This window comes from Antechinus flavipes, chromosome 6, assembly GCF_016432865.1.
Source record: "Antechinus flavipes isolate AdamAnt ecotype Samford, QLD, Australia chromosome 6, AdamAnt_v2, whole genome shotgun sequence".
Taxonomy (NCBI): Eukaryota; Metazoa; Chordata; class Mammalia; order Dasyuromorphia; family Dasyuridae; genus Antechinus; species Antechinus flavipes.
The window spans coordinates 242976352-243002066 of NC_067403.1; the positions used below are offsets into that span (position 1 = coordinate 242976352).

A 25715-nucleotide genomic window follows, 5' to 3' on the forward strand; every position below is an offset into this window, starting at 1 on the left:
TCTTGTGGTTGATAATAATCACAATAACTACTTTATGCATAGTGGATGCTTGTGAATTGAATCTTATAAACTGCAGGAGTCATTTCTCTATGCATTATTTCTCTCAAGTACAATATACTATATTATATTTGAATGTAATGGATTTTTTTTTTGATTACCTCTGGCAACAATATAGTATCTTGTGCATACAAGGTGCTTAATAAATCTGTGATAAGCTTAATTGAACTTTGTAAAGTGTTTTAACTAAGCTATTACATAACAATGAATGTGCTAAACACAATCTAAGAGGAAATGAAATCTAAAATGACAATAAAGACACACTGAACTTTTTATTTTTTTGACAGAGAATTTTAGTGGCCCCAATCTGAGAGGCTTAGAGGAATGAGTCCAGGTTTTCCTATAATCTCCATTCTTAATACTCTGTGGCTATCGTGGTTGTGGTGTTGGTATTGGTGGTGTTGTGGTAATTGGGGTTAAGTGAGTTGCACAGGGTCACAGGACTAGGAAGTGTTAAGTATCTGAGACTAGATTTGAACTCAGCTCTTCCTGACTTCAGGGCTGGTGCTCTATCCACTATGCCACCTAGCTGCCCCTTAATCCTCTATGTTAACAATGACTGAATAGAACAAGGGAAAGAATGTGAGTTCCAGAGTCAGAAAACTTATGTTCTAATGCCAACAAGAATGTTTACTGTTTTTTGTGATATTAGATAAATCACATAATTTCCCTGGGCCTCACTTTCTACACCATTAAAGCTAGAAGTCTGGATTAGAACATTGTTCATGAAACTTCCATTCCACTTCTATCATCCTATAGGAAAAATGTATGTTTGTGTGTATTTGCAGATTTATTAATAATTTTTCATAGGAATATATTTCATTGGTGAATATATATGTATATATATACATATATATACACAAAAATATAATTTATTTCAGAATTATGGGATTTCAATATTGGTACTTGAGACACACACATGCACAAATATACATCTATATAAAATGTATATATATACATGTATATATGTTTGTATGTGTATATATATATATATATGTATTTGCTATATATTTATCAGGAATCTGTGATGTAGAAGAAGAAATTAAAATAGGAAGAAGAAAGTCCTAAAAAGAGATCTCCATCCCATTTCAGGGCACATGTACATTATAATTTATTCCTATACAAAAAGATAAACAGTATAAAAATTAAAATCAATTGAAATCATATTTAAAAGATACATGAAAAGGAACATCAAAATTTCTCAAAGACTGATTTAAATGTAAGTATACCATCTTGACAAATCATCCTATTAGAAGATTACTCCCCTTCCTGCCCCCAAACCCTAGGAGATCTTAAGGAATGATTCCATAGGTCCACAAGCTCCAAGGGAATCCAGTCAAAACACTAAACAAGGAAACTTGATTGTTTCTCCCAAGAGACCATGTAAAGGCATCACTAGAGCAGAGACAGGAGCATTTCATACCCATAAGGATCAGAGACATTACTTTTCTCTCTGCTATAGATATTGCAATTGAGAAAAGACCCTCAAATACTTCTTAACTATATGACAAATCTTTTGTAGATGACCCCAACAGGTCTCTATCATCATAAACTATAAGGTATGAAGTTTATAAATATACCTTCCAGGATCTAATTGAATTGTGAGCATAGTCCTCATATTTAAGAACTGAATATGTTTATCTTTCTTGTGGTTTACTTATCAAGTTACTTACAAAAAATAACACAAGGAAAGCCTTTGATAAAAGAAATGGAACTTCTATTATTTTTCAATTATATAGGATTTCAAGTTCATATTTTAGCTTCCCAGAGGTAAACTCAGGGCTTCTCCTGGCGGTGTGCAAGCTTTATCAAGTCTTATCAAGATCAAAAGTGTTAGAACTCTGGCCCACCAATGGCTGGTGCATCAGTTGTCAAAGGACCAAGCTAGCTAAATTGGGAAGGTTCATGTCCAGAAGATTGATCCCAGATTGACTTCACTTTTGAACTCATAAACTTTCTTCAAAGGTCTGCAATCTGCCCTAGTGAAAGGAGCCAATGTTGCAATCAAGTCACAGATTCTTGAAGTAAGTATTGAAATTTGATTCCCCTTGGAACCTAGACCATGTCAAATGTGTGTTTGCTCTTCATGTTCCAAGGATGCTTGGGGGAGGGATGCAGAGTTTCTGGGGTGACTAATTTTTAAAAAATGTCAAAATTCAACATAGCATTTTATTATTATTATTGCCATTTATGAATATGCAATTATTTTATCCTATCACTTGTGAAAATGATGACTTAATAGCAAATAGATTCATGACTATTCTCTAACTACCATAACCATTCTCTAGAGGGAATTTAACACACTGGAATTTGAATCAGAAGGTCTTCCTTCTAATTTTTTTCTCTGTGTCTACAGACAAATCACTAAATCTCTTTGATTTCAGGGTTTCATCAATAAAATGAGTTTTATAGTACTTCTCTCATAGGCCTATTGTGATTCTTAAATTAGATAACATATCATTTTATCTTTTCCAAACTTAAATAATCATATGTCAGTTGCAATTTTTGACATGATGCATGCAATTTGATAGATCAATAATCATAATGATACCATATATTCTGATAATATTTTATCCATGCAAAGAAAGCAAGAAAAAGTCACCAATAATTTAAGTGGGTAGCATTGCATCAAAATAAGGAGCAAAAAAAAAAATTGGAGTGGAGAATTAGAGACAAAGCTTAAGATAGAATAACAGAAAAGAAAAAAAAAAAAAACAAAAACAGAATGCTCTGATTATGGTGATAACGGTAATGACTAAAGACCAATTTAGCTGTTGTGCATTTGAGGCATATACATATGGACCAGCATCCTTTTTAAGACTGTATTTGCTTAACAAATTATGTAGTCTAAAGATTTCCTGAAGCAATGTAAGAATTTTAATTTTCTGGACTAAAAAAAACAATAAGAGGATCAAGGAAATTTGGTGGAAAAGGAAAGCCCTTTTTCATAGGAATTTGCAGGATAATTGAAAGAATTCATTGCTTAAAACAAACAAACAAACAAACTTCAGAAACTCCAGGGGTTAATCTTTGTCCTAATTCTAAGGGCTTTTGAGAAAAGATGGAAGTTATTTCATTTGCATAAACCCTTTTTCATGTGGTAAATGAGAACTATGATTGGTTTGTATCCTTCAGCCATCTGTGTTCTGATTCTATGGATTATTTACCTGTGTCAGGCATTACAATTATGAATAAACTAAATTCTGGACTTCACCAAAACACTTTTTCATTTTAGCTCCCCCTCTGACTATAACAATTGTTTTCATCATGTTTTAAAGTGTGACTAATTTTACCTGGGAGTGCTCACAGACTTAGTTTTGAGTGGGAAAAAAGATACTAAAAGAGAGTAAAAGATACAATGTTTTCAATAGGTTTCAATAGAAATCTGGGTTGAAATGTCTCCTTTGACATTTAAAAGTTCTATCATAAAAAGATAGGTTAAACTCTTTCTTATTCAGTTTCCTCATATATAAAATGCAATAATACATTTATGACCTTATTATTTATTGTTATAAGAAACAATATATACATCTATCAATGGAAATTGTAACAACAATAATATTATGTTTGTGGTTATTGTGATAGAGTACTTTTTGTGTGAAACAAAATTTGCAAAATATTACATGAAATTTGAGGTTCATAAAACATTACTACACTAGGCTCCAGAGTTATTATTACTATTTCATGGATGAAGAAATTAAAATAGAGAAGTACCTGGTACACACTAAAATTATACAGAAGGGGGAGAAAGGACATAAAGAACGGCATTATTATGATGTCTTTAATTAGAATTTTTAAAAATTTGTAATCCAAATACATAGTACATAATAATTTGATCAAAAGTATTTAATTCATGATCTATACCTGATACTCAGTCAGGATTTAAATAGCAACAGCTATTTAGTGCTTTGGTTCTATAGTGCTTTAAAATTTGAAAGGCAATTTACTTATGTTATTTCATTTGACTCTTGAAAATATATTTGTAGAAGATGCTATTATTATCCCAATTACATGGATGAGGAAATAGATTGAAAGTAACTAAAGGACTTGTTGAAAATTATCCATCAAGTAAGTATATGAAGGAGGATTTGAATTTAGCTCTCTCTGACTACACACACACACACACACACTGGTTATGAGTAAGGTGAATCTTAATTTGATTAATGAATTCTATGGTTCTTACTTGTTCTTATACCAGGTAACTCCTTGTAAAAAGGGAGAGATTAGGTAGATGGGAACTTTAAGAAACTTCTCATGGTGAAATTGAGTTAAAAAAAAAAAAAGTATTATTTTTAGAAGGCATTCCACAAATAATTGTGTACTTCAATATATTCAGTTCAATAGTTAAGGGAGAAATGGCTTCATTAGCTTCTCAGAGAAGTCAGAACAGATGGAAAAATCAACATTTCTGCTTTGGATATTTCAACAATGAAGCAATAAATCTTTTCTAGATATTTCCCCCAACAATACACTCTTAAAAACAACTTCCTATGAATTCTAGATAGCTTCACCTTAAAAATAACTCTGACCCATTCCTGGTATGTTTCATGAAAATATTTATTTCAGAACATTCCTGCATGTTTATTTTCAGTCCGGATAATTAAGAGTTGGATCCTTGCATGTTTGTTCCTATTGAAAAAAGTTTGATCCGCACTTAGATCAAATATTGAAGTAGGCTCCCAAGAGTGTTCATGCTCAGACTCCTTTTATTTGTCCTTGCTGATTCTTTCTTTCCTTCTTTGAATATTCCACAACCTCTGAAACTTGGTTGGATAGCAGCTATCAAGCTGCTCAGATTTCTCTTAGATTCCATACATCTGTTCAAAAACATAGAACATTTTTGACAATTGAAATTATGAAAAAGGTTCAATTTATATTTTTGCAATTCTGTGTACATGCAACATTTGTGTTTAATACAAGCCTGTCTCTTTTCGTTTCTCATTTCTTCCTCCATATCCTATCTAATATCCATGAACTTATATATTTACGTGTTTGTATAAAATATGGATGTAACAGGAAAAAAAAAAACATATAGGCATATATTCTCTTTTGCCTTCTGCTCTTTTATTGAATGACAGCATAGATATGCATGTATTTGCCAGAAATGTTTTAAAAAAACCATTTTTGAGGATCTCTTGAGCATTCATGTTTCAAATATAAGGTAGGTTTTATAACTTTTTTTTCAATCTCTCCTCTATCACTTTGTCTTCCTCTGTCTCTCTCTGGTCTCTCTGATTTCTCTCTCTGGTATCTCTGTGTCTGTCTGTTTCTGCCTCTCTTTATCTCTCTGTGTATCTGTGTCTCTCTGTTTCTATCTCTCTTCATCTTTTTGTCTCTTTCTCTGTCTGTCTGTCTGTCTCTGTCTCTCTCTCTGTTTCTGTCTCTGTCTGTCTCTCTGTCTTTGTCTCTGTCTCTGTCTCTGTCTCTCTCTCTCTCTCTCTCTCTGTCTCTGTCTCTCTTTCTCTCTCTCTCTCTCTTCTCTCTCTCTCTCCCTCTACCCCCCAGGTACTCTGTGATCACCAAGACAGTCAGACATCCACCTAATCATGGACAATCAAAGCCAAGTGACTGAATTCATCTTCTTGGGACTTTCACAGAATCCAGATATTCAGAAAATGATATTTGTAATATTTCTGTTTTTTTATGTCACATCTCTGGGGGCAAATTTATTTATTGTTGTGACCATTGTCTATAGCCCCTCTCTTATGAGTGCGCCCATGTACTTCTTCCTAGCTTTCCTTTCCTTCTTGGATGCCTGCTTCTCATCTGCCATTGTTCCAAAAGTAATAGTTGATTCCCTCTATGAGAGAAAAACCATTTCATTCAGAGGGTGTATGACACAGCTTTTTGCAGAGCATTTTCTTGCAGGTGCTGAGGTGATCATTCTCTCAGCCATGGCCTATGACCGCTATATAGCCATCTGCAAGCCTTTGCACTATGTGACCATCATGAGCCGACGTCTGTGTTTACTCCTGGTAGGAGTGGCCTGGGTAGGGGGCTTTCTCCATTCCATTATCCAAATGATCTTCATTATCCCGTTATCCTTTTGTGGCCCTAATGTGATTGATCACTTTATGTGTGACTTGTATCCTTTGTTGAAATTGTCCTGCACTGACACACGTAGCTTTGGTTTTATGGTTGTGGCCAACAGTGGCTTGATATGTATATTAATTTTTGCTCTTTTGCTCATTTCTTATGGAGTCATCCTGTACTCTCTGAGGAAATACAATATGGAAGCACGACGAAAAGCCCTCTCCACTTGTAGCTCCCATGTCACAGTTATTGTTATGTTCTTCGTCCCATGCATAATTGTATATGTACGGACTCCTTCTACTTTTTCTTTTGACAAAACTGTAGCTGTATTTTATACCATAATGACTCCCACATTAAACCCTTTGATCTACACTTTTAGAAATGCCGAAGTGAAGAATGCAATGAAGAGGTTTTGGAACAGAACAACAATCTCTATTGAAAAATAAAGATTTTGAAATCAGCAACATTGTTTTTTATAGAAAAGAGAGTTAGAGTGGATTTCCAAGAAAATCTAAATGATAATATTCCATATATATATATATATATATATATATATATATATATATATATATATATATATATATATGTATATGATTAGTTAACATGTTGATTTATAGAATCATTCATTAAAGAATTTTATAGATATCTTAGACCACATAGCACAGAAGGCTTAGCTGTAGGAAGAAAAAAAAAAACTGAAAATCTAGAATATCAATGTAAGGACTAAAAAGGAAATTTTTAAGCCAAAACATTGAATTTCATAGTGCACAATAGGAATCAACATCTTTTAAAGCAAAAGTTAAATTTCCAAAAAGAACATAGAGAAACAAACAGTATTTGACAGTGTTTCCAACAGCGTTATTCCAAGTAGAAAGGTTAGGATGAGAGATGCCTGCACGGGTATGAGATAGTGTAGATTGACTTTGAGATTGTTTCGAATTCTGAAATTCAAGGATTTTGTGATCGCCAAGACAAATGGATTTTAAAGAGGAAGAAACTGAGGCTCAGAACACTGACATAACTTGCAAAATTCACATGACTACATTAAAAATGTGCTCAGTCTAGAATCCAGCACTTCATATTCCTATTGCAAGATTTTTTAATCTTTAAAAGACAGTTGGGTATCATGGAGGTATTTCCTTACAAGATGATAGCAGAGAAAGTTTTCTACTCCAGGGCCTTGTCTATGTTCACTACTGTTAGGAGGATAGAAAAGCAGAATTCTTTAAACCTAAAATTCTATAAATAAGATTATTCAAATAATGAAGTTGGTGAGGAATCTTAAGATCTAATGAATTGATGGAGAGTATGGGTATAGACTGATTTTTAAAATTGCTTTTTATTGACAGAACATAGGAATGGGTAATTTTTCAACATTGACCCTTGCAAACACTTTTGTTCCAACTTTTCCTTACTTTCCCTCCACCCCCTCCCCTAGATGGCAGGCAGTCTTACACATATTAAAGATGTTAAAGTATATCTTAAATACAATTACATGTGTACATATTTATATAGTTCTCTATATCAAGAGAATAATTGGATTTAGAAAGGTAAAAATAACCTGGGGGGAAAAAATGCAAACACTCCACACTCATTTCCCAGTGTTCTTTAGCTGGATATAGCCAATTGTGTTCATCACTGATCAATTGGAACTGAATTAGATCCTCTCATTGCTGAAGATAGCCACTTCCATCAGAATTGATTCTCAAGATTGATTTTTAACAGAAGGAAATCCTAGCATGTTGTCTAATAGTAGCTTCAAAGAAGGTGAGAATTGAGTCTAAGAATCCATTTCATTCTTGACAAAAATGTTTATATAAAAGAGGATAGAACATAATAAATTAAAAGTTTTCCCCTTTGAATCTCAAAAATGAGAGCTTTTAAAGGTGAGATATCTGCCTTTCATCATCTGCCTGCATCCTAATCAGACCTCATCATTTCAAAAACCAATCATTTCCTCTCTTTGTTATTTAACCAGAAAACAAAGTTCAATTGGAAAATGAATTCTGAAGTGATTTATAAGATTAGATGATATTTAATTACTTTAATACTATCATGTCTCCTGCCTCATTGGATCAAATCAAATCTATTAGAAGTACTTAAATATGTGATTGTATAGTTGTTGTCACTTACCCTTTGATGATTCTTGATAAATAGCAAAGGTGTTCTGAAACAAGGAAAAAATTAAAGGTAGAACATTTTCAAAAAAGAAAGTGCTCTAAGTTTAGACCACTAGGCTTAATGCTTATGGCTAGAAGAAAACAAACAAACAAACAAAGCACTTAACTACCTTATAAAACACATGGCTTATTGACATTTAAAAAAAGGAAGTCATGATTAATTTCACACCATTACATTAAGTCAAACGAAAAATACATACACATATATCATAGTTCTATGTATATATATATATATCATAGACATGTACATATACATATATATTATTGACTCTGGATCATATTTATATTATCTATCATCTTTTTTTCTCTGTATACACACATGCAACATCTGAGAAAATTATCTTCCAAAATTATTTTATAAATTTACTCCAAATATCTCTACCAGGAAAGAATAAAACACAGAAGGAAAAATAAAACAAAAATAGATGGATATGATTAATGAACAATATTTCATTACCTTCTAAATTTTAAGTATTATTAAATATATTACTTTTTTAAAAAAGTCTGATAATGGGGATTTATCCAAGAAATCATTCAATGGTTGGATTTAAAGAAAAGATGTGAGAATGATTCAATATTAAGAAAAAATGTAATTAAAATATTAAAACCAAAACTACTCAAACCAAAAAACTATCTAAGAGTAAAAAAAAAAAAAAGCCATTGAAAAAGTATAGCATTCACCACTGCTAAGATTCTCTACAGAATTTGGGCATATGGTCATAAAGCAAGATATACTGAGAAAAGGAGAAAGGGAAAAGAAGAATTGGGGAAATTGCTTTACATACAAGAGGTGTGTAAGGGAGAGCTTTGAGTGTGGGTGGGACAGGCAATGGTTGAATATCACTTTCACCTAGATCAGTTAATAGAGGGAAGAATACATATGCATAGTCACCTGATATAGCATTTTGTCTTGTCCAACAGGGTAATAGGAGGGTAAAATGATAAAAGAAAGGGGGAGGGCAGAGTAAAACTGGCAGTGGTCAAAAGCAAACATGACTTTTGAGAAGGGACACAACAGAGAGAATAAGATAGACAGACAATAAATATATTGTCTATGGCATATCTATATATGCACCAAAGAGTATAACATTCAAATTCTTAAAGGAAAAGTAATGTGAATTATAGGAAGAAATGCAAAATAAATTGATACAGTGGGAGATCTCAAATATTCTCTCAGAACTAGATAAAAATAACATAAAATAAATAGAAAAGAAGTTGAGGTGGACAGAATCTGTGAAGAATTAGATATGATGAGTTGTGGGGAAAAAAATTGAATGGAAATAGAAAGAAGTACATTTTTTTCCCAATTGAAAATAAGAAGAAGATATCCTTTTCCAGCTCTACATTGTCATTTCATAAAAATGTAACAATGTATTATGGCATAAAAATCTTACAAATAAATGTAGAAAATCAGAAATGTTAAATATATCATTTTCAGGCCACAGGGCAATAAAATTATATGCAAGAAACAGCCAGAGAGAAATAAATCAAAATGTTAAAAATCTAAGCAATCATAATCTAAACACTATAATATTAAAGAATGGAGAGGTAAAATGACAAATCATAGAACCAATCAATAATTTAATTAAAAATAATGACCACAATCAAAAAGCATATCAAAATTAATGGGATATAGATAAAACAATAAAGAAAATTTAAATTTGTAAATATATACATCTATAATAGAGAGAACAATTAATAAATGAATTGAGCATGCAACTTGAAAAAGAAAAAAGAAAAGGAAGAACCTATTAAATATCTAAATGTAAGAACCAAAATAGAAGTTCAGAAAAATTAAGGGAAGATTAATACATTGGAAAGTAAAAACAAAAAAAAATGAATTAATAAATAAAACTTGCAATTAATTTTATGAAAAAAACAATAAAATAGAAAATTCATTGATTACTGTGATTAAAAAAATAAAATTACTTATATTAAAAATGAAAAGGATAAATGCACCGCCAATGAAGATGACAAAGCAAATATTTGCCAAAAAAATGCCAGTAAAATTAACAATCTAAAGAAAATGGATTAATATTTATAAAAAACATAAATGGCCCAAACTTATATGAATATGTATTATAGATATAAGATAAGAAAAGTAGTAACCACAAGGGAAAACAATAACAAAAACATTCCATCATGTTATGACATATTTGGTATCCGAGAAAGGTCATGTGTGTATATGTATGCATGTATTGATATATACATGTATTTATATTTACATTCTACACACATGTGCATATATATTTCTGATAGCCTTTCCCCCAAATAAGCAGAAAACTACATAAAGAAACACTATAAGAATTTAAAATTTTACAACCATATTAAAGTATGATCCAGTTTACTAATTATGAGGAAAGACAATTCATTCTGTAAATTGGTAAAGAAGACAAAAATAGCAATAATAAATGTTTTCAAGATTGTGGGATGATAGGCATTGCTGGCATAATTATATATTGGTAAAATTCATTTTGAAGAAGATTTGGAATTATGCAAATGGATAAAATATCCATTACTTTTGCCCCAGAGATTTCATTCCTGGCTTATATCACAGTGTATCCATTGAATCCAGAGAATAGTGGTAATGAAATGCCCATATGCACTATAAGATTCATACCAGAACTTTTTGTGTTACCCTAGAATTGTAAACAGTTGGGGAACAGCTAAATAAATCTATGTACATGAATATAATTGAATGTTACTGTGATTTTCCAGTGATGTATGTTGTGAATATCGATAAATAAAGAAAAAACTGCAGGATCTGATACAAAGTGAAGTAAGCAAACCTAAGAAAACAATGTATAAAATGATTAGAAAAATGTAAATGGAAACAACAACCACATACACTCTCACAAACAATCTATAGACAATGTAGCAAAATTATAAAGATCATTCATGCATGACCCTCCAAAAATACAATTTATCCTTTTGTGGAGGCAAGGAGGGAGGAAGGGGGGAAGAAAAAAGGAAAAGAAGGAGGGAGGAAGGAAAGGAAGGAGAAAGGGAGGGAGGGAGGAAGGGAGAAAAAAGAAGAGAAGAGAGACAGAAAGAAAAAAGAAAGAAAGAAATGAAAAGAGAATAGAATGAGAGAAGAGAAAAGAAAGGAAAGACCAGAGGGAAAAAGAAGAAAGGATGAAAAAAAGAAAGACAAAGATGAGAGAGATCTCCTCTTGCCTCCAAGAGGGAGAACCAAAGGTATTGTGTAATGAATAACTTTTCAGATTTTTTCAGTGTATTGATTTGTTATACTGATCTTCCTGTATTTCTGTGTTTCTATCTCTCTCATCTTTGTCTTTCTTTTTTTCATCCTTTCTTCTTTTTCCCTCTGGTCTTTCCTTTCTTTTCTCTTCTCTCATTCTATTCTCTTTTCACTTCTTTCTTTCTTTTTTCTTTCTGTCTTTCTTCTCTTCTTTTTTCTCCCTTCCTCCCTCCCTCCCTTTCTCCTTCCTTTCCTTCCTCCCTCCTTCTTTTCCTTTTTTCTTCCCCCCTTCCTCCCTCCTCTTCCTTTCTCCTTTTCCTTCCCTCCCTATTTCCCTCCCTTTGTCCCTCTCTCCCTTCCTTCCTCCCTTCTTTCCTTCCTTCCTGTTGTTGTTTTTCTCTCCATAATTACACAAAGCAATTGACAGCCTAAATTTGGCACATAACTCACATGAATCAGTGTACCAACCTCTAGATTGGATCATTCACTTCTTATTTCTTTCCTCCAGAGATTTCCTCAGGCCTCTTGAGGTCTCCCTATGCCTTTTTGTTATTCAACCATTCAATCATGTGTGACTATTCAAGACCCTGCTTTTGCGTGTTTTCTTGGCAAATATACTAGAATAATTTGCTATTTCCTTCTCCAATGGAGGTTCATGAGACTAGTAAGTTCCTGAGACTGTATTTGAACTCAGGTTTTCCTGATTGTGGACCTAGTATATTCTCTTAACCAAGATTATTGAGAATACTTTATAGCCACACATTTTGTGGTTTATATTATTCAAAATTTACGATTTAGTAAAAATTTAGGGACTGCTATCTAATAATCATAGGAAAATTCTTTTTCTTCTAGGTAACTAGGTAACAGTCTTTTCTCTATTTTCCAAAACCTATAATTAGGACACTTCAACATACATTTTGATAGTCTCAAATGTTCTATTCTCCTAGTTATTTAATCCAATAAATTATTTTGACTTATTGCAACATTGTACCTCAGATGCAGAAAGAATCATGTGCTTGGTCATGCCATCACCCACTGATTTTCCAATTACACATTCTTATACTCTGAAACTCTCTTTTCAACACCTCTTTCTCTGTATTTTGTCACTTTTAATCTTCCTCTTTATCATCATCAAGTCTCAGAAACTATTTAATCCTTTACTGTTTTCCAAGCTATCCTCTTTTCACTCCCTGAACCATCTCTTTGCCTATTGTCACCCTTACACTGAAATCTCTTCTTCCATTAACTTAATCTAGTTAATCTAGTGATCCATTGACAAAATAGAGCCTTTAATCACTCCCAGAATCTACCACTTTTTTACTTTCTGAACTGAATTAAAGAATCATAAGCATGTAGTGCCTAAGTCTGTAACAAAAAATGTGTTATATAATCTTAAATTGAACAGATAGATGGTACAGTAGATAATGCATTAAGACTTGGGATCAAGAAGACTCGGCTTATTAAGTTCATATTTGGTCCAAGATTCAGTAGATAACTATATTATCTTAGAAGCTTGAAAAAGATCTAAGCATTTCACAGGGCTGGCTTCAGCCACTTTCATTGCAATTGGAGCAATTGTTTTCATCTGCAAATTCTATTAAGGGGAGGTTTTCATAAAGTCATTTTATGTAGACACGCCATAAAATTAAACAAGCAGTTTGATGTCTGAAGGTGACTCTCAACTTGCTTTAGCCATTCTGCTGAGGTGGTTTTATGTAGCAGAGCTGCTGTGCATACTAAAGCTTCTTGGAAGAAGTCAGTCGAAAGTGGATAGCAAAGGTGGATGAAGAGCTCTGAAAAAGATTTGGCAGTCTTCAAACCAAAGGCACTAGCCCTTTCTAAACACTCCATATTGGAATGAAACAGAAAAGTAGCATGATTAATAATGGCTGAATGCAAATTTGTGAAGTGTTCCATATATAAATATTGCATTGGATATAGATATAGTGTTAGATACAGAAAATATAGATATAGGAAAATGTACACCTATAGATATATAATCAATCACTGGAAACTGAGAACTTCTAGTTCTATGGTATGAGAGTGAGAAGAGGTAACAGGACAGGTACTTGAGGGACAATATTTAATAGATATGACCTGAATGAACAACATTTGAAGAAAACTAAGAATAATTGATTATATAACTAGAATTAAAACCAGGCAAGAGCAATGTTACAAAAATTTAGAAGGAAGAGAGGTTCCAGGAGAAAGGGATCTACATTAGCAAATAAGAAATATATAAACTGATAGAGAAAAAGACAGGATATATACTTTGACCTAGATATAAATATAGATATGCATATTTTAGAAAGTCACTGATAATAACTATCAATCTAAATATAGAAAATTTTTATATATAGAAATAGGTTATTAGATATTAGATAAATGTAAACATATCTGATTCTATTCTATCTCTTGAGCTGTAATTCTGAATGAATATTGGACATCTCAGTCAGATATCCTACAGACATCTCAAACTCAACATATGTTTTTAAAAAGTTTTTTTTCTCCTATAGTCTCCTGTCTTAACATTTATTATTATTATTATTATTCAGTAACTTTTAGGCTTCCAGATCTCCAGGCTAGAAATTTGGTGTCATCCTTGATGTATTTTTTTCACTCATTTCCTTTATCTAATCTTGTAGTCAAGTATTTTTGATTTCTCTTCCCCATTTCTTCTATATCCCCCATTCTCTTCATTCAAATAGCAAAGTTTCAGGTGCAGGCCCTTGCTATTTAAGTGCCCTGGCACTCATTACTTCAACTCCTGGACTACTGCTCTTATTTCTGAATGGCTCAAGTCTTTCTCCAGTACAATCCATCCATTACTCAGCTGCCTAAAGCTAAAAGCATGACCATCTTATCTCCCTCAATAAATACTAGTGACTCCCTATTACCCACATGATTTGTTATAATGATAATGATGGCAATAATGATAATGACAACAACGAGAATGATGATGATGATTATGATGATGATGATCTGGACTTCTGGTTTATTCCTGAGTATTTTTACATTTACATTTTACATTTGAAATCACTTTTTCTTAAGAGATTCACAAATTCTGGAAGTCTCAGTTTCTTTACCTACACAATAAAGAGGGTCACCTTAGAGAATTTCTAAGGTTATAATTTATTTGAATATTATAAGATCCCTCATTAAATAATTGAGATTTATTTTTCATGCATAAAATGAGATTGAATATTTAATTGAGGAAAATTCCAGTAATGACAAAGGAGTGATTGGGGTCCTGAGATGACCAACAGTAGCTGTGACAGTGATTCCATAGAGTAAACTAATAAATTTAATAGTCTCATTCTAAGGGAAATGTAGCCCAGTCTCAAATTCCCAGGGCTTGGAGGAAATGGTACCTCCTAGGAGATAGTTGTTATGTGATAGTACGCTTATAGCAATCTGTCTATTACATGATTCATTTTTTCCTCTTTTGACCTCATAGAAAATAAAACTTCTGGATGAAGGATACAGTTCTGGAGGATGCAGTCTCCTGCTTCCTATTCAACCAATACCTGAAACTATAGTGGTCTGGTGCAAATTGGAGTTCACTCTTAAACTAAGTAAGCAAAGTTAGATGCACTTTGGAGCCGTCTCCAATGGAAGTGTTTTCTTTATTCCCTAAAGAATAAAAGGTAATTCTTAAAATTCACAAACTTTCATGAACTTCTTATTAAAATGTGCTCAGACAGCAGTATCAGGCTATCAGTGTTTACTGCAGAGTAAAATTGGGATTAGGACAATGGAATAACTAGTGAAAGATTTAATTTAAATGGTAGATACTTCTATGTCCATTTGAAATTTTAAAGTTTGAAGATGAAGAATTTCTGATTCCTTTTCTACTATGGGTAAGGACAACATGAAGTGTCTCTTTTGTTGCTATTGGGAAGGATATGAGTTGTGTCAGGAACCAAATGAATTCTAGACCTCTCCATTTATTTAGAGCAATGACTTAATCTTTCAACAGAATAATTTAGATACAACAACATTTGTTCCCTCCCTAAATGTAACTAAGAGGGAGAAAAGAAAACAGGCCAAACATGAGAAGAATTTTTAGTTATTATGACCAATATGAATTTAAATCTTGATATGTTTTTCCAATTTTAAAAGTATTGAACTTGATGCTGAATTCAGTGATTATTTTCTCCTTCTTGGTTGACTCATTTTCTAGTAACTTTCTTACATTCTGTATGCACGTATATCCATATATATGCATACATATGTATATATGTGTTTGCATGTGTCTATATAAATAGACATAAAACACACAAATATATGTGTATGTATGTGAATACATATTCATGGATATATATATATGTACATATATATATATATAGTTTCTGCATATGTATGTGTATATATATACAAATATATTTGCATATGCACACATATTTTCATTATTTGCTTTATAATCAAGAGAAGAAATAATGCCTTAATTGATGTTTCTCCCCACAGCAATATTTACATCTAGAAGACTCAATTCTCTGGCCTTTTTAAAAAAAGTTAGGGGAGAATGAGTTATATAAAGTGTACAATGTAGCAGAAATTTAGGAAAATTATACCTTATTCTCTCCTTGTGGCTTCTTTTCTTGAAACTTTTTTTGAAATTTGGAAAAGAAAATGAGAAAGAGCCATTAACTTTCAAAATGTTTGGTTCCTGAGATTTAACATTTCCAACGAATCTCTATCAGCAATAGAAAGTTCATGATATCAAAGGTAAGGTATTGAAAATGATAGACTTCATCTTCCTTCTAAGATCTTCCCCTTCATGTTATTGCCTCCATATTTTACTTCCTCTGCATCTTTATTATGCCACTTCTCTTACTTCTTTTCTTCCTTCTTCTCATCTCTTTACTACTCTCCATGATATTTTCTTTGATTATTTTATTTTATCTATTTGGGGGGGGGGGGAGTGATAGTTTCAAATTGTCATTTAATTAGTACAGGAAACTCTTATTTCAAGATAGATGGACCCCTAATATTTAACTTTTACACGTAGAAATTTGTAGAACTAAGCAGTAGAGCAACTTGGCCTATGTTATATTAATGATTTGGGTCAGAGATGAGATTTGATGACAACCCTTAGTGGTGAAACAAAAAAACAAATAAATGAGCAAAATAGGCTAAGCTGGATATTGAAATACTTTCCTCTATGTAAATAAGGAAAAATCAATAGCAAAGATAAATTGTGGAGGACTTTGGATATTAGGACAAAAAGTTTGAACTGTATTAAAAAGACAAGGAAAGGGGAAAAAATCATTTTCCAAGGTGAAGTCATTGAGTTAATTGTCCAGTGAAGATTTATGACAGAAGTAGTATTTAAGGAAAATTAACCAAGGATTTTAGACATGAGACACTTTTGATTGTGAATAAATAAAACCAGTATTTTGTGTTAGCTTGAATTTAGTGTGAATATTTAGAAAGGAAAGCATTTTATAATGATTTCAGTGAATTTAAGTTTTGAGAGATAAATGAGCAGGTATCACTATCCTATGTAATATACATGAGGAAAGTCAGGTACAGACATATTAAATGAGATAAGCCAGAAGTGAGCTGCAGAAACCTGACTCATTACATTTCTACACACTGAAATACGTTCCTTCAAATATCTACCCTATGTTATCTTAGCATAGAGCAACTTTGGTGGTTGGAAATAAAATAAAAATTAAACAAGCAATCATGTTTGTTAATTTCCTCTTTTTTGCCATTCAATTATTTCTTTATATAGTTGATGTTCATGCATCTTGTCAACTGATGGATCAAGTAGAAGCCTGAATTTTTTACATTTCTCTAAATGACTGATCCAATAAAGAGGGAAAACAACATATTAACTTCATTTTCTATTCCTAAAGGAAAGGAAAAAAAATATTTTACAGAATATAAAATATAACATTTTTTCCTATGAAATGATGAAACAAACAAACAAATAAAGAAACATTCCTGGCTGTCTATTTTGATGCTAGAATGAAAAGGGCACAGAGCCAGGGAAAAGAAAGAAAAAAATAAAAGTAAAATAGAAACAGAGATAAAGGAACAAGGGAAAACCATGGAGAAACTCTTGCTCTAAACAGTACACCCTCTGTCAAAAAGTGTCCTTCTGCCAGAATAATTTTTAAAACAAACAAACAAAAAAGAGTTATTTTATCATCATTCAAGTAAAGGCAGCTCATTCCTCTCCACATTTTATAACTTTGGTTGAAATCCAAACAAATAAATGTCACCTTGATCAATCCAATTGCTAATTTCTATGTCTCACAATATATTCCTTTGAATTTTTCTTTTATTTTTTTTTCCTTTGACTTTTATTTTCATGTCTCATCTACCCAACCAGGATGTTAACTTTATGAGATCAAGGCATAGTGTAATACATTGCTGTTTGCTCATTTGTCTGTTTGTTTTCCACAAACATTGCTAAAGTTATTCATATAATGTCAAAGCTAGATGGAACATTCATTATGTTGCAGCAAAAATTACTTTGAGGGTAGGGGTAAGGATTCAAGTGAAATAATGTTCTTTTTAACTTTGACATTCTGTAATTCCCTTTTTTGTATTTCCTTTTAAAGAAGAAATACCCTGGGGAAAAAAAATGATGCTGACTGAGAAGATAGCTTGATTTCAAAGTATACAAGAAGGTTCCTAGTTTATGAGTCCCATAATTCCTCTAGTCAATGAAGTTCTGAAAGCTCACACACCATACTGAATTATTCCAAATTAGATCCTTTGCACAAACATACTGAAGCTTTTGCATAGTTTAGTTTTGTAAGCAGAAATACATACTTATTTAGAGAAGTGTAAAATATATACATATACATATTTATTTAGAGAAGTATAATATATATATGTCTATCTATCTATCTATCTATCTATATAGAGAGAGGAGAGAGAGAGAGAGAGAGAGAGAGAGAGAGAGAGAGAGAGAGAGAGAGAGAGAGAGGTAAATATATCGATTCATCTTTTTTTTTGGGTATTCTATGTGCATTTTCATTAATAGAATGGAAGTTTCATTTACTCTATATTTCTCATTTAATCTCAAACCATGCCAAAGTTTGCATATAATTTTAATGTAACCCTTTTTCTTGTAAGATAAAATGCAGTCAATTTGAAGAAAGGTGATGACTGACTCTTGAAGGTACCGCTACAATATATTCAGATTGATTTCAATTATTTTTTATAAGGTATCTTATTTAAGGGTCAGTTATACAGAAATTCAAGAGTTGTATATTAAGGGCAATTTATATGAGACTAATTTCAACCAGAGTATTGATACTGCTGAATTTTCCTTAAATTTCATTTGAGTATCTGAAAAAATGTTTCATGCTATTCTAGAGAAAAATTATAGAAAGATTTAGCCCAGATCATATTCAAGTTAAGTAGCTTGTTGAACAAATGAGGTAATTTCAACTTGGAGAGAAGTTATAAAGGAAAAAAAAATCACTAGAGATTTGTACTTGAACCTGTTCTTTCATCATGTCTTAAGTGACTTAAATGAAGATGTTCAAAACATGATTATCAAATCTGATGATAAAATGAACCTGTAAAGTAGAGCTAACCCAATAGATTGTAGAGTAACAATTCTGGCAGTCTAAAACAATGAGTTTTAATAAGATGCATTTTAGCAGGAGTAAAAGTATAATTTCTAATTTTAACTTCAACAAATCAGTTCTATGAGTACTAGGTAGTATAGTTTTGATTGACAAGTTGATATGAGAAAAAAAAAGGAGCTGGTTTTACTATTCATCTGTAATGTTTACTTTTCAAAGTCAAGCAATTTATAACTGAAACTTAATTAATGTAAAATGAGCAGTTTGTATTAGGTTACTGCTAATGTTTGTAATTATTTCAAATGCAATTTTCTCTTTCCAGCAAACTAAAAACTTAATATAAGAAACAGGAAAAGTTATAGCATTATCATAAATATACCCTATACTCATCAGGTAAGAGTAGAGAGATGAAGAAGGAAGAGATGTGTCATGTGAGTATTCACAAAAAATAAATAAACAACATGAAAAACAAATATGTAAATATTTAATATAAGAAGAAAAGACATTAGCAGAAGACATTATAGTAGCTGGCCGTTAGCTGAAAATCGTTGAAGGGCTATCATATGGAAGAAAGACATTTTATTGTTGTTTCTTTGGTTGTTTTCTATTTGTTTTATCCCAGCATGGAATTGTGAGCAATGAGTGTAGTGCTACAGAGAAGAATTAGCATCATTTTAAATGAAAGTGTTCTGCCATTAGAGAGTTCCTTTCCATTGATAGTCTCCACTTGTAAGCAGGATGACACATTATTAGAGATTTTGATAAAGAATCTTCTTTTTGATTATGTGTAAATGCCTATGAAATCTCCTTAAGTTCAGTGATTCTCTAAAATGTAGTGCATGTTAAGAACGTGCTTATATGTGATTCCTCTTGCTATATTTCCTTATACAGGCACCAAAAGTGAGCATGGGTCTTTGGTAACTTCTTCAATGATGTAAACACAGATTTTAGGAGAAAAATCCTGAATTTGAACTAACAGAGAAAGAAGAGCTTTAGTCACAAAGCACAATGAGCATGACATAACCATTGTGCTATATTCTAACTGTAATACATTGTGGGGATTGCCTCAAATCTAAATTTAAGTCTAAATATTACAGGTGTGTTTAAAAGCTGAAACCAAAGGATTGTTCTTTGCTGCCAGATTACACAAAATGTGTCTTCATCATGTCTCTTTATCTAATTTGTATTTTAAGTAGAACTCAACTTTTTCAAACCCACTTCCACTGACATTATAAAAATGAAAAATAATGTGACTGAATTTCTTCTTGTTGGACTGACCAAGGACCCAGCAAGGGAAAAAATAGTATTTGTCATCATCTGATTTTCTACATTGCCACTATTTTGGGGAACCTGCTTATTATCATCACCGTTAAGTACAGTCCCACACTTGGATCCCCCATGTACTTCTTTCTCACCTATTTATCTTTTTCTGATGCTTGTTTCTCAACCACCACAGCCCCAAGACTCATAGTAGACAGTCTACGTAAGAGTAAGACCATCTCCTTTGATGAATGCATGATCCAATTATTTGCAGGGCACTTCTTTGGTTGCATGGAGATCTTGGTTCTCATCTTGATGGCTTATGATCGCTATGCAGCCATTTGTAAACCTCTACACTACTTGACTATCATGAATAAGAAGGTATGTAGGATCTTGGTGGAATTAGCCTGGGTGGGGTCATTTGTGCATTCCATTGCCCAACTCTTCATTGTTTTGAGTTTACCCTTCTGTGGACCCAATGTAGTCAACCACTATTTCTGTGATGTACAACCCTTAATGAAATTGGCCTGTACAGACACATATGTGTTAAACCTCTTGGTTGTTTTTAATAGTGGAGCTATCTGCATGGTGAGTTTTATATTGTTAATGGGCTCCTATATTGTTATTTTGTATTCTTTGAGAAATCAGAGTAGAGAGGGAAGGCACAAAGCCCTTTCCACCTGCAGCTCTCACATCCTTGTTGTACTCATATTTTTTGGCCCCTGTATATTCATATACAGCAGGCCACTGACCATCTTTCCTGTGGATAAATTGGTGGCTGTGTTTTATGCCATTGGAACTCCTTTCTTAAATCCTTTGATCTACACACTGAGGAATAAAGAAGTTAAAACAGCTATGAGGAAATTATGGAGCAGCAGAAAATCTTTACACAAAAAACAATGTGGATAGACATCATCATTTTTCAAAACTGATTGGTCTTATAAGGATGGACATATTTGAGATGATAGTTTATATTTGGCTTATGTAAGGTGTAAACTTATCTTACTGGTTGCTTATCTCCACATAATGGATAGATATGAGAGAATTAACATTTAAGCCATGGCTGTATATAAAATGAGATATGCAATCATAGATATTTAAAGTCCTTAAGCTAGATCCTTTTTGATGATCTGTCATAAAGTTCCTGCTTTCTCTGAATCAGTACTCCCGGCCCCAGATTCTATAAGTCTCCCCTATCCTTTCTAGAAATGGGGGGAATTTATATTTTGCTGTGATCTAAGTCAGTTGTTTTACATTATCCATACTTTACAACTCATTATTTATCATTCATTATTCATTACTTAAGTGCAACAACATTGACAACTACTAGTTGGTTAACTTAGCCTAGAAGATTCATGAAATGGATATCATTCTTCATTTAACATGGTCATATAAGTTTCTTTTCTCTTAAATCATGAACTAGATGCTACCAATTGATCAACAACATAGAGACCAGAATACTACAGTTTCATTCATTCGAAATGAGACACCTTACCAACAAATGAAGGGAAATGTGTGTCTTTTACAAGGAGTTGTTCATATTATTATTATTATTATTTTACAAATTAGTAATATGAGATAAAAAATAATCACATGTACATTATAAAATAGCTTTTTCTCATGTATGGTAGGAAAATGACTTATATCACTCAAGATATGAGATAAAGAAGAAAAAGAGAGTTACTGAATTTATTATATACAAAGGAGGAAGAAGCACAGGAAGCTAGCTGGCTTACTTCTGTTTTGAAAAGATTTTGTTTTTCTTGAAGCAGTTAATATGTGCTAGGGATATATATGGTAAATGGTGTACTAGAACAAAAGAGAATTAGTTATGTCAATTTAAAAATCTTTAGTAATATCTAGGAGTTGAAGTCACATAGTCTTTTTGGACAAATAGGAAAAGTGGTTAGACTCTCCAGGGGAAAAGTTAGACATTCAGTGACATAGACTACTTTCATGAATCTGTGATGAAAACTCCAGAGCTGAATAAAAAAATATGACTTTCAAATACAAGACTCAAGAGATGCAAAAATGGCACTCAGGAAAGAAAAGTCATAAGGGACTTGGTAAGGTTAATCTGTTTACATTCCTATATGGCAAGATAATTCTTGTAACTAATAAAAACTTTCTCATTATTAGAACAGTTAGAAGGAGATAAATTCTAACTAGGGTATATATTGGGTGTGAGTTAAATATGAAGAGATAATAACTAAAAATAAAATAAAACTAGGCTGTGAAAGAGGAATCTTTCTTAACCTATAGGAAAGTAAAATGGAAAAGGGAAATAGGAATGGAAGAGAATGAAAAAAGGGAGGACAGATTGGGGAGGGGTTAGTCAGAAGCAAAACACTTTTGAAAAAGAACAGTGGGAAAGGAGAGAGAATAGAATTATCATGAGGGAAATATCACTAGCAATAGTAACTGTGAAAATAATTTTAAAACAAGCTTTTCCCAAAAAAGAAAATCTCAAAATCTCAACAAAATAATCTCAAAAATATATATAGCACTTTGTAAAATATATAAAAAATAAGAGCATTCCTCAATTTATAAATGTATATTATAGCTATATGAAAAAAAAAATGTAACACCATTGATTGGAAAAATGCAAATTAAATCAATTCTGAGGTGCTACATCATACCCATTAAACTGGCTAATAGGCTAGAAAAGGAAAGTGACAATTGGAGCAAATGTGGGGAAAATAGACACTGATGCACTGTTGGTTAAATTGTAAACTGATCCATCATTCTGTAGAGCAATTTGGAATTATGCCCAAAGTGCTATAAAATCATGCATATGCTTTGATCTAGGAAAACTATTAATAGGCATGTATAATAAAAGAGAATATTTTTAAAAAAGGAAAAGGGGCTATACATACAAAAACTTTATAGCAACTCTTTTCATGGGGCAAAAAAAAAAAAAATGAGAAACTGAGCAGATGAGCATTAATTGGGGAATACTTGAACAAATTGAGTTATGTTACTTTTATGGAATTTTATCGTAATATAAAAATGATGAGAAGGATGCTCTCAGAAAAAAACTTCCTTGAGCTAATGATGCAAAGTGACATATAGTGAGTACATAGTAACAGAAATATTGTTAAGATGGTCAACTATGGAATGAATTAACTACTCATAAATACAATGATTCAAGATAACTGTGAAAGACTTAAGCAAAATATTATCCACACCCAAAGAATGAACTGATGATGTCTCAATCTCGATTACAGGATACTTTTTCCTTTATTTTTCTTTAGTTTTTTTTTTTTTTTTTTCTGGAAAGGGGGAGGTCTGTGTTTTCTTTTACAACATTACTTTTATGATTATGCTTTCCATGATGTAACATATGTCTTCTCATTGAGGGGATGGGGAGGAAGGAATAAAGAAAATTTGAAACTATTTTTAAAAAATTATTATTAAAGCTTTTTATTTACAAAACACACACATGGGTAATTTTTCAACAATGACCTATGTAAAATCTGTTCCAAATTTTTCCCTCTTTCTCCCTATCCCCTCCCCTAAATGGCAGATAGTCCAATACATGTTAAATATATTATGATATATGTTAAATCCAATATGTGTATACATAGTTATACAGAAACTCAAAGTGTTAAAAACAAATGTTAAAATTGTTTTACATGTAACTAGGGAAAAATAAAATGCTAAATAATGAAAAATAAGAGAAATGCATTCACATATATATGTATGTATATCTTTAGTAGGAACAAATTAAAACTTTTCTTAAATGTCTTAAGAATTATATCATGCCTTTTCATTCTCACTAAGCAATGCCAGTCTCCATATAAAGAAATGACATAAAATAAAACTGTGGAATATTTTTTCAGCATCTCTTCATTATATAGAAAAAGAGACCAGCTTTTTCCATAAAAGAAGAAAACAATTTTGAAAATATCTCTCTATAGTAGAGAGACTGTGAAAGGTCTTGAGCTATTTCTCGTGCAGAAAGTATTAAGCTTTGTTTTAGACTGTTTAATCACTCTTTTTTTTCTTTTCTGCAAAATGTATTGTTATATTTTACATTTTTCTTCTTTCCCCTTATTTTCAAAATAAATAATAAATTTATCTCATTCCCTACAAAGTTTTTTCTTCCCTGAAATGTATAAATGTTTGACTTATGGATCTATACAACACCCCACAAAGATCTTCTTTAGAAGCATTTTCTCCCCCCTCTATGAATTAATCACTTTTACTCATATGTGCTGTATAGATGTATGTACACATGTACATATATTCAAATTTGATGCAAAAAATTCAGCAAAGTACTTATAGCAACATAAAATTAGATTTATACCAGGATTAAATGGTTAGTTCAATATTACAAAACAAACTACAAATATACTTTACTATGTCAAGAATAATAACAACAAATGAGAAAATGTATATATTTTTCTTAATAGATACAGGAAAATATTTGCAAAATGAAAATGATTTTAAATTTAAAATACCAGAAAACTAGAAAACTATCATATTTGCTCCTTTCTTTAACCTTTGGAAATTTATTTATTTATTTAATATTTTGCTCTGCTTACATTCAAAACAATTTTTTAACCTTTGTTTTTAGATCTTTGAGTTCTATATTTTCTTCTTTATTCCCACCCACATTTAAGAAACTACATGTGAAGTTATGTACATTTCCAAAAAGTCAAGTTGTGAAAGAAAACTTAGATCTGCCACCCTAATAAAAAATATAAACCCTCAAGAAAAATTAAATTAATAATAGAGAGACAGACAAATAAAGAATCTGTATTCAAACTTGATCAATTTCTTCTCTGGGTATGAATAGGATTTTTCATCATAAGTCCTTCAGAGTAGATATGGATGATTGCACTATTGAGAATAACAAAGTCATTTATAGCTGGTCATCCCAGAACATTGCTATCTCTTTGGATATAGTCTATTTCACTTTGTTCATGGAGGAATAAGTGAAAGAATCAACAACTTGAACAAAATTACAGGATAAAAATAAGTGTACATATATCATTAGCATGTCTGCATATTTTCAGAAAAAAAAGCAGGAAGAGAAAAAATTGAATTACACTTAAAATGAATTCATTAGATATAAAATACTAGTGAATTTCCTTTTCAATACATACAAAAGTAATATAGGAAAACAAGTACAAAACACCCTTTACAAAAATATTTTGATAATTAGAAAAATAGTAACTATGTTTCAATAGACTAAGCTTATATAATAGAAATTGAAAATTGTTGAAAGTATTTTACTTATTCCGAGGGAACAAAAATGAAATTAATTTGAGGAAAAAGTCAAATTTTTAAGGAAAAATAAACTAAGGTAGTACTCAATCAATACTTATATTCCAAACCAGTAGATATCACATAAAAGCAATTAGATTTTCAATAAAGAAATTGGTCAATGAAGTTGATAAATTATAGAAGAAAATGAGCACTATA

At 31.7% G+C, this 25715-nt stretch overlaps 1 protein-coding gene and 1 pseudogene across 1 annotated transcript; both read left to right on the plus strand.

The window, feature by feature from the left end:
* Nucleotides 1–5603: 5603 nt before the first annotated feature.
* Nucleotides 5604–6536, plus strand: LOC127541308 (olfactory receptor 4C15-like). The gene has a single exon (XM_051966592.1). It carries the CDS (start codon nucleotides 5604–5606, stop codon nucleotides 6534–6536), a length of 933 nt encoding a protein of 310 aa, XP_051822552.1.
* Nucleotides 6537–20259: 13723 nt separating this feature from the next.
* On the plus strand, nucleotides 20260–21194 carry LOC127541558 (olfactory receptor 4C11-like; annotated as a pseudogene).
* The last annotated feature ends 4521 nt before the right edge of the window (nucleotides 21195–25715 follow it).

Excerpts from the sequence above, each read along its gene's own strand:
- LOC127541308 (XM_051966592.1), top strand. The coding sequence starts at position 5,604 with ATGGACAATCAAAGCCAAGTGACTGAATTCATCTTCTTGGGACTTTCA.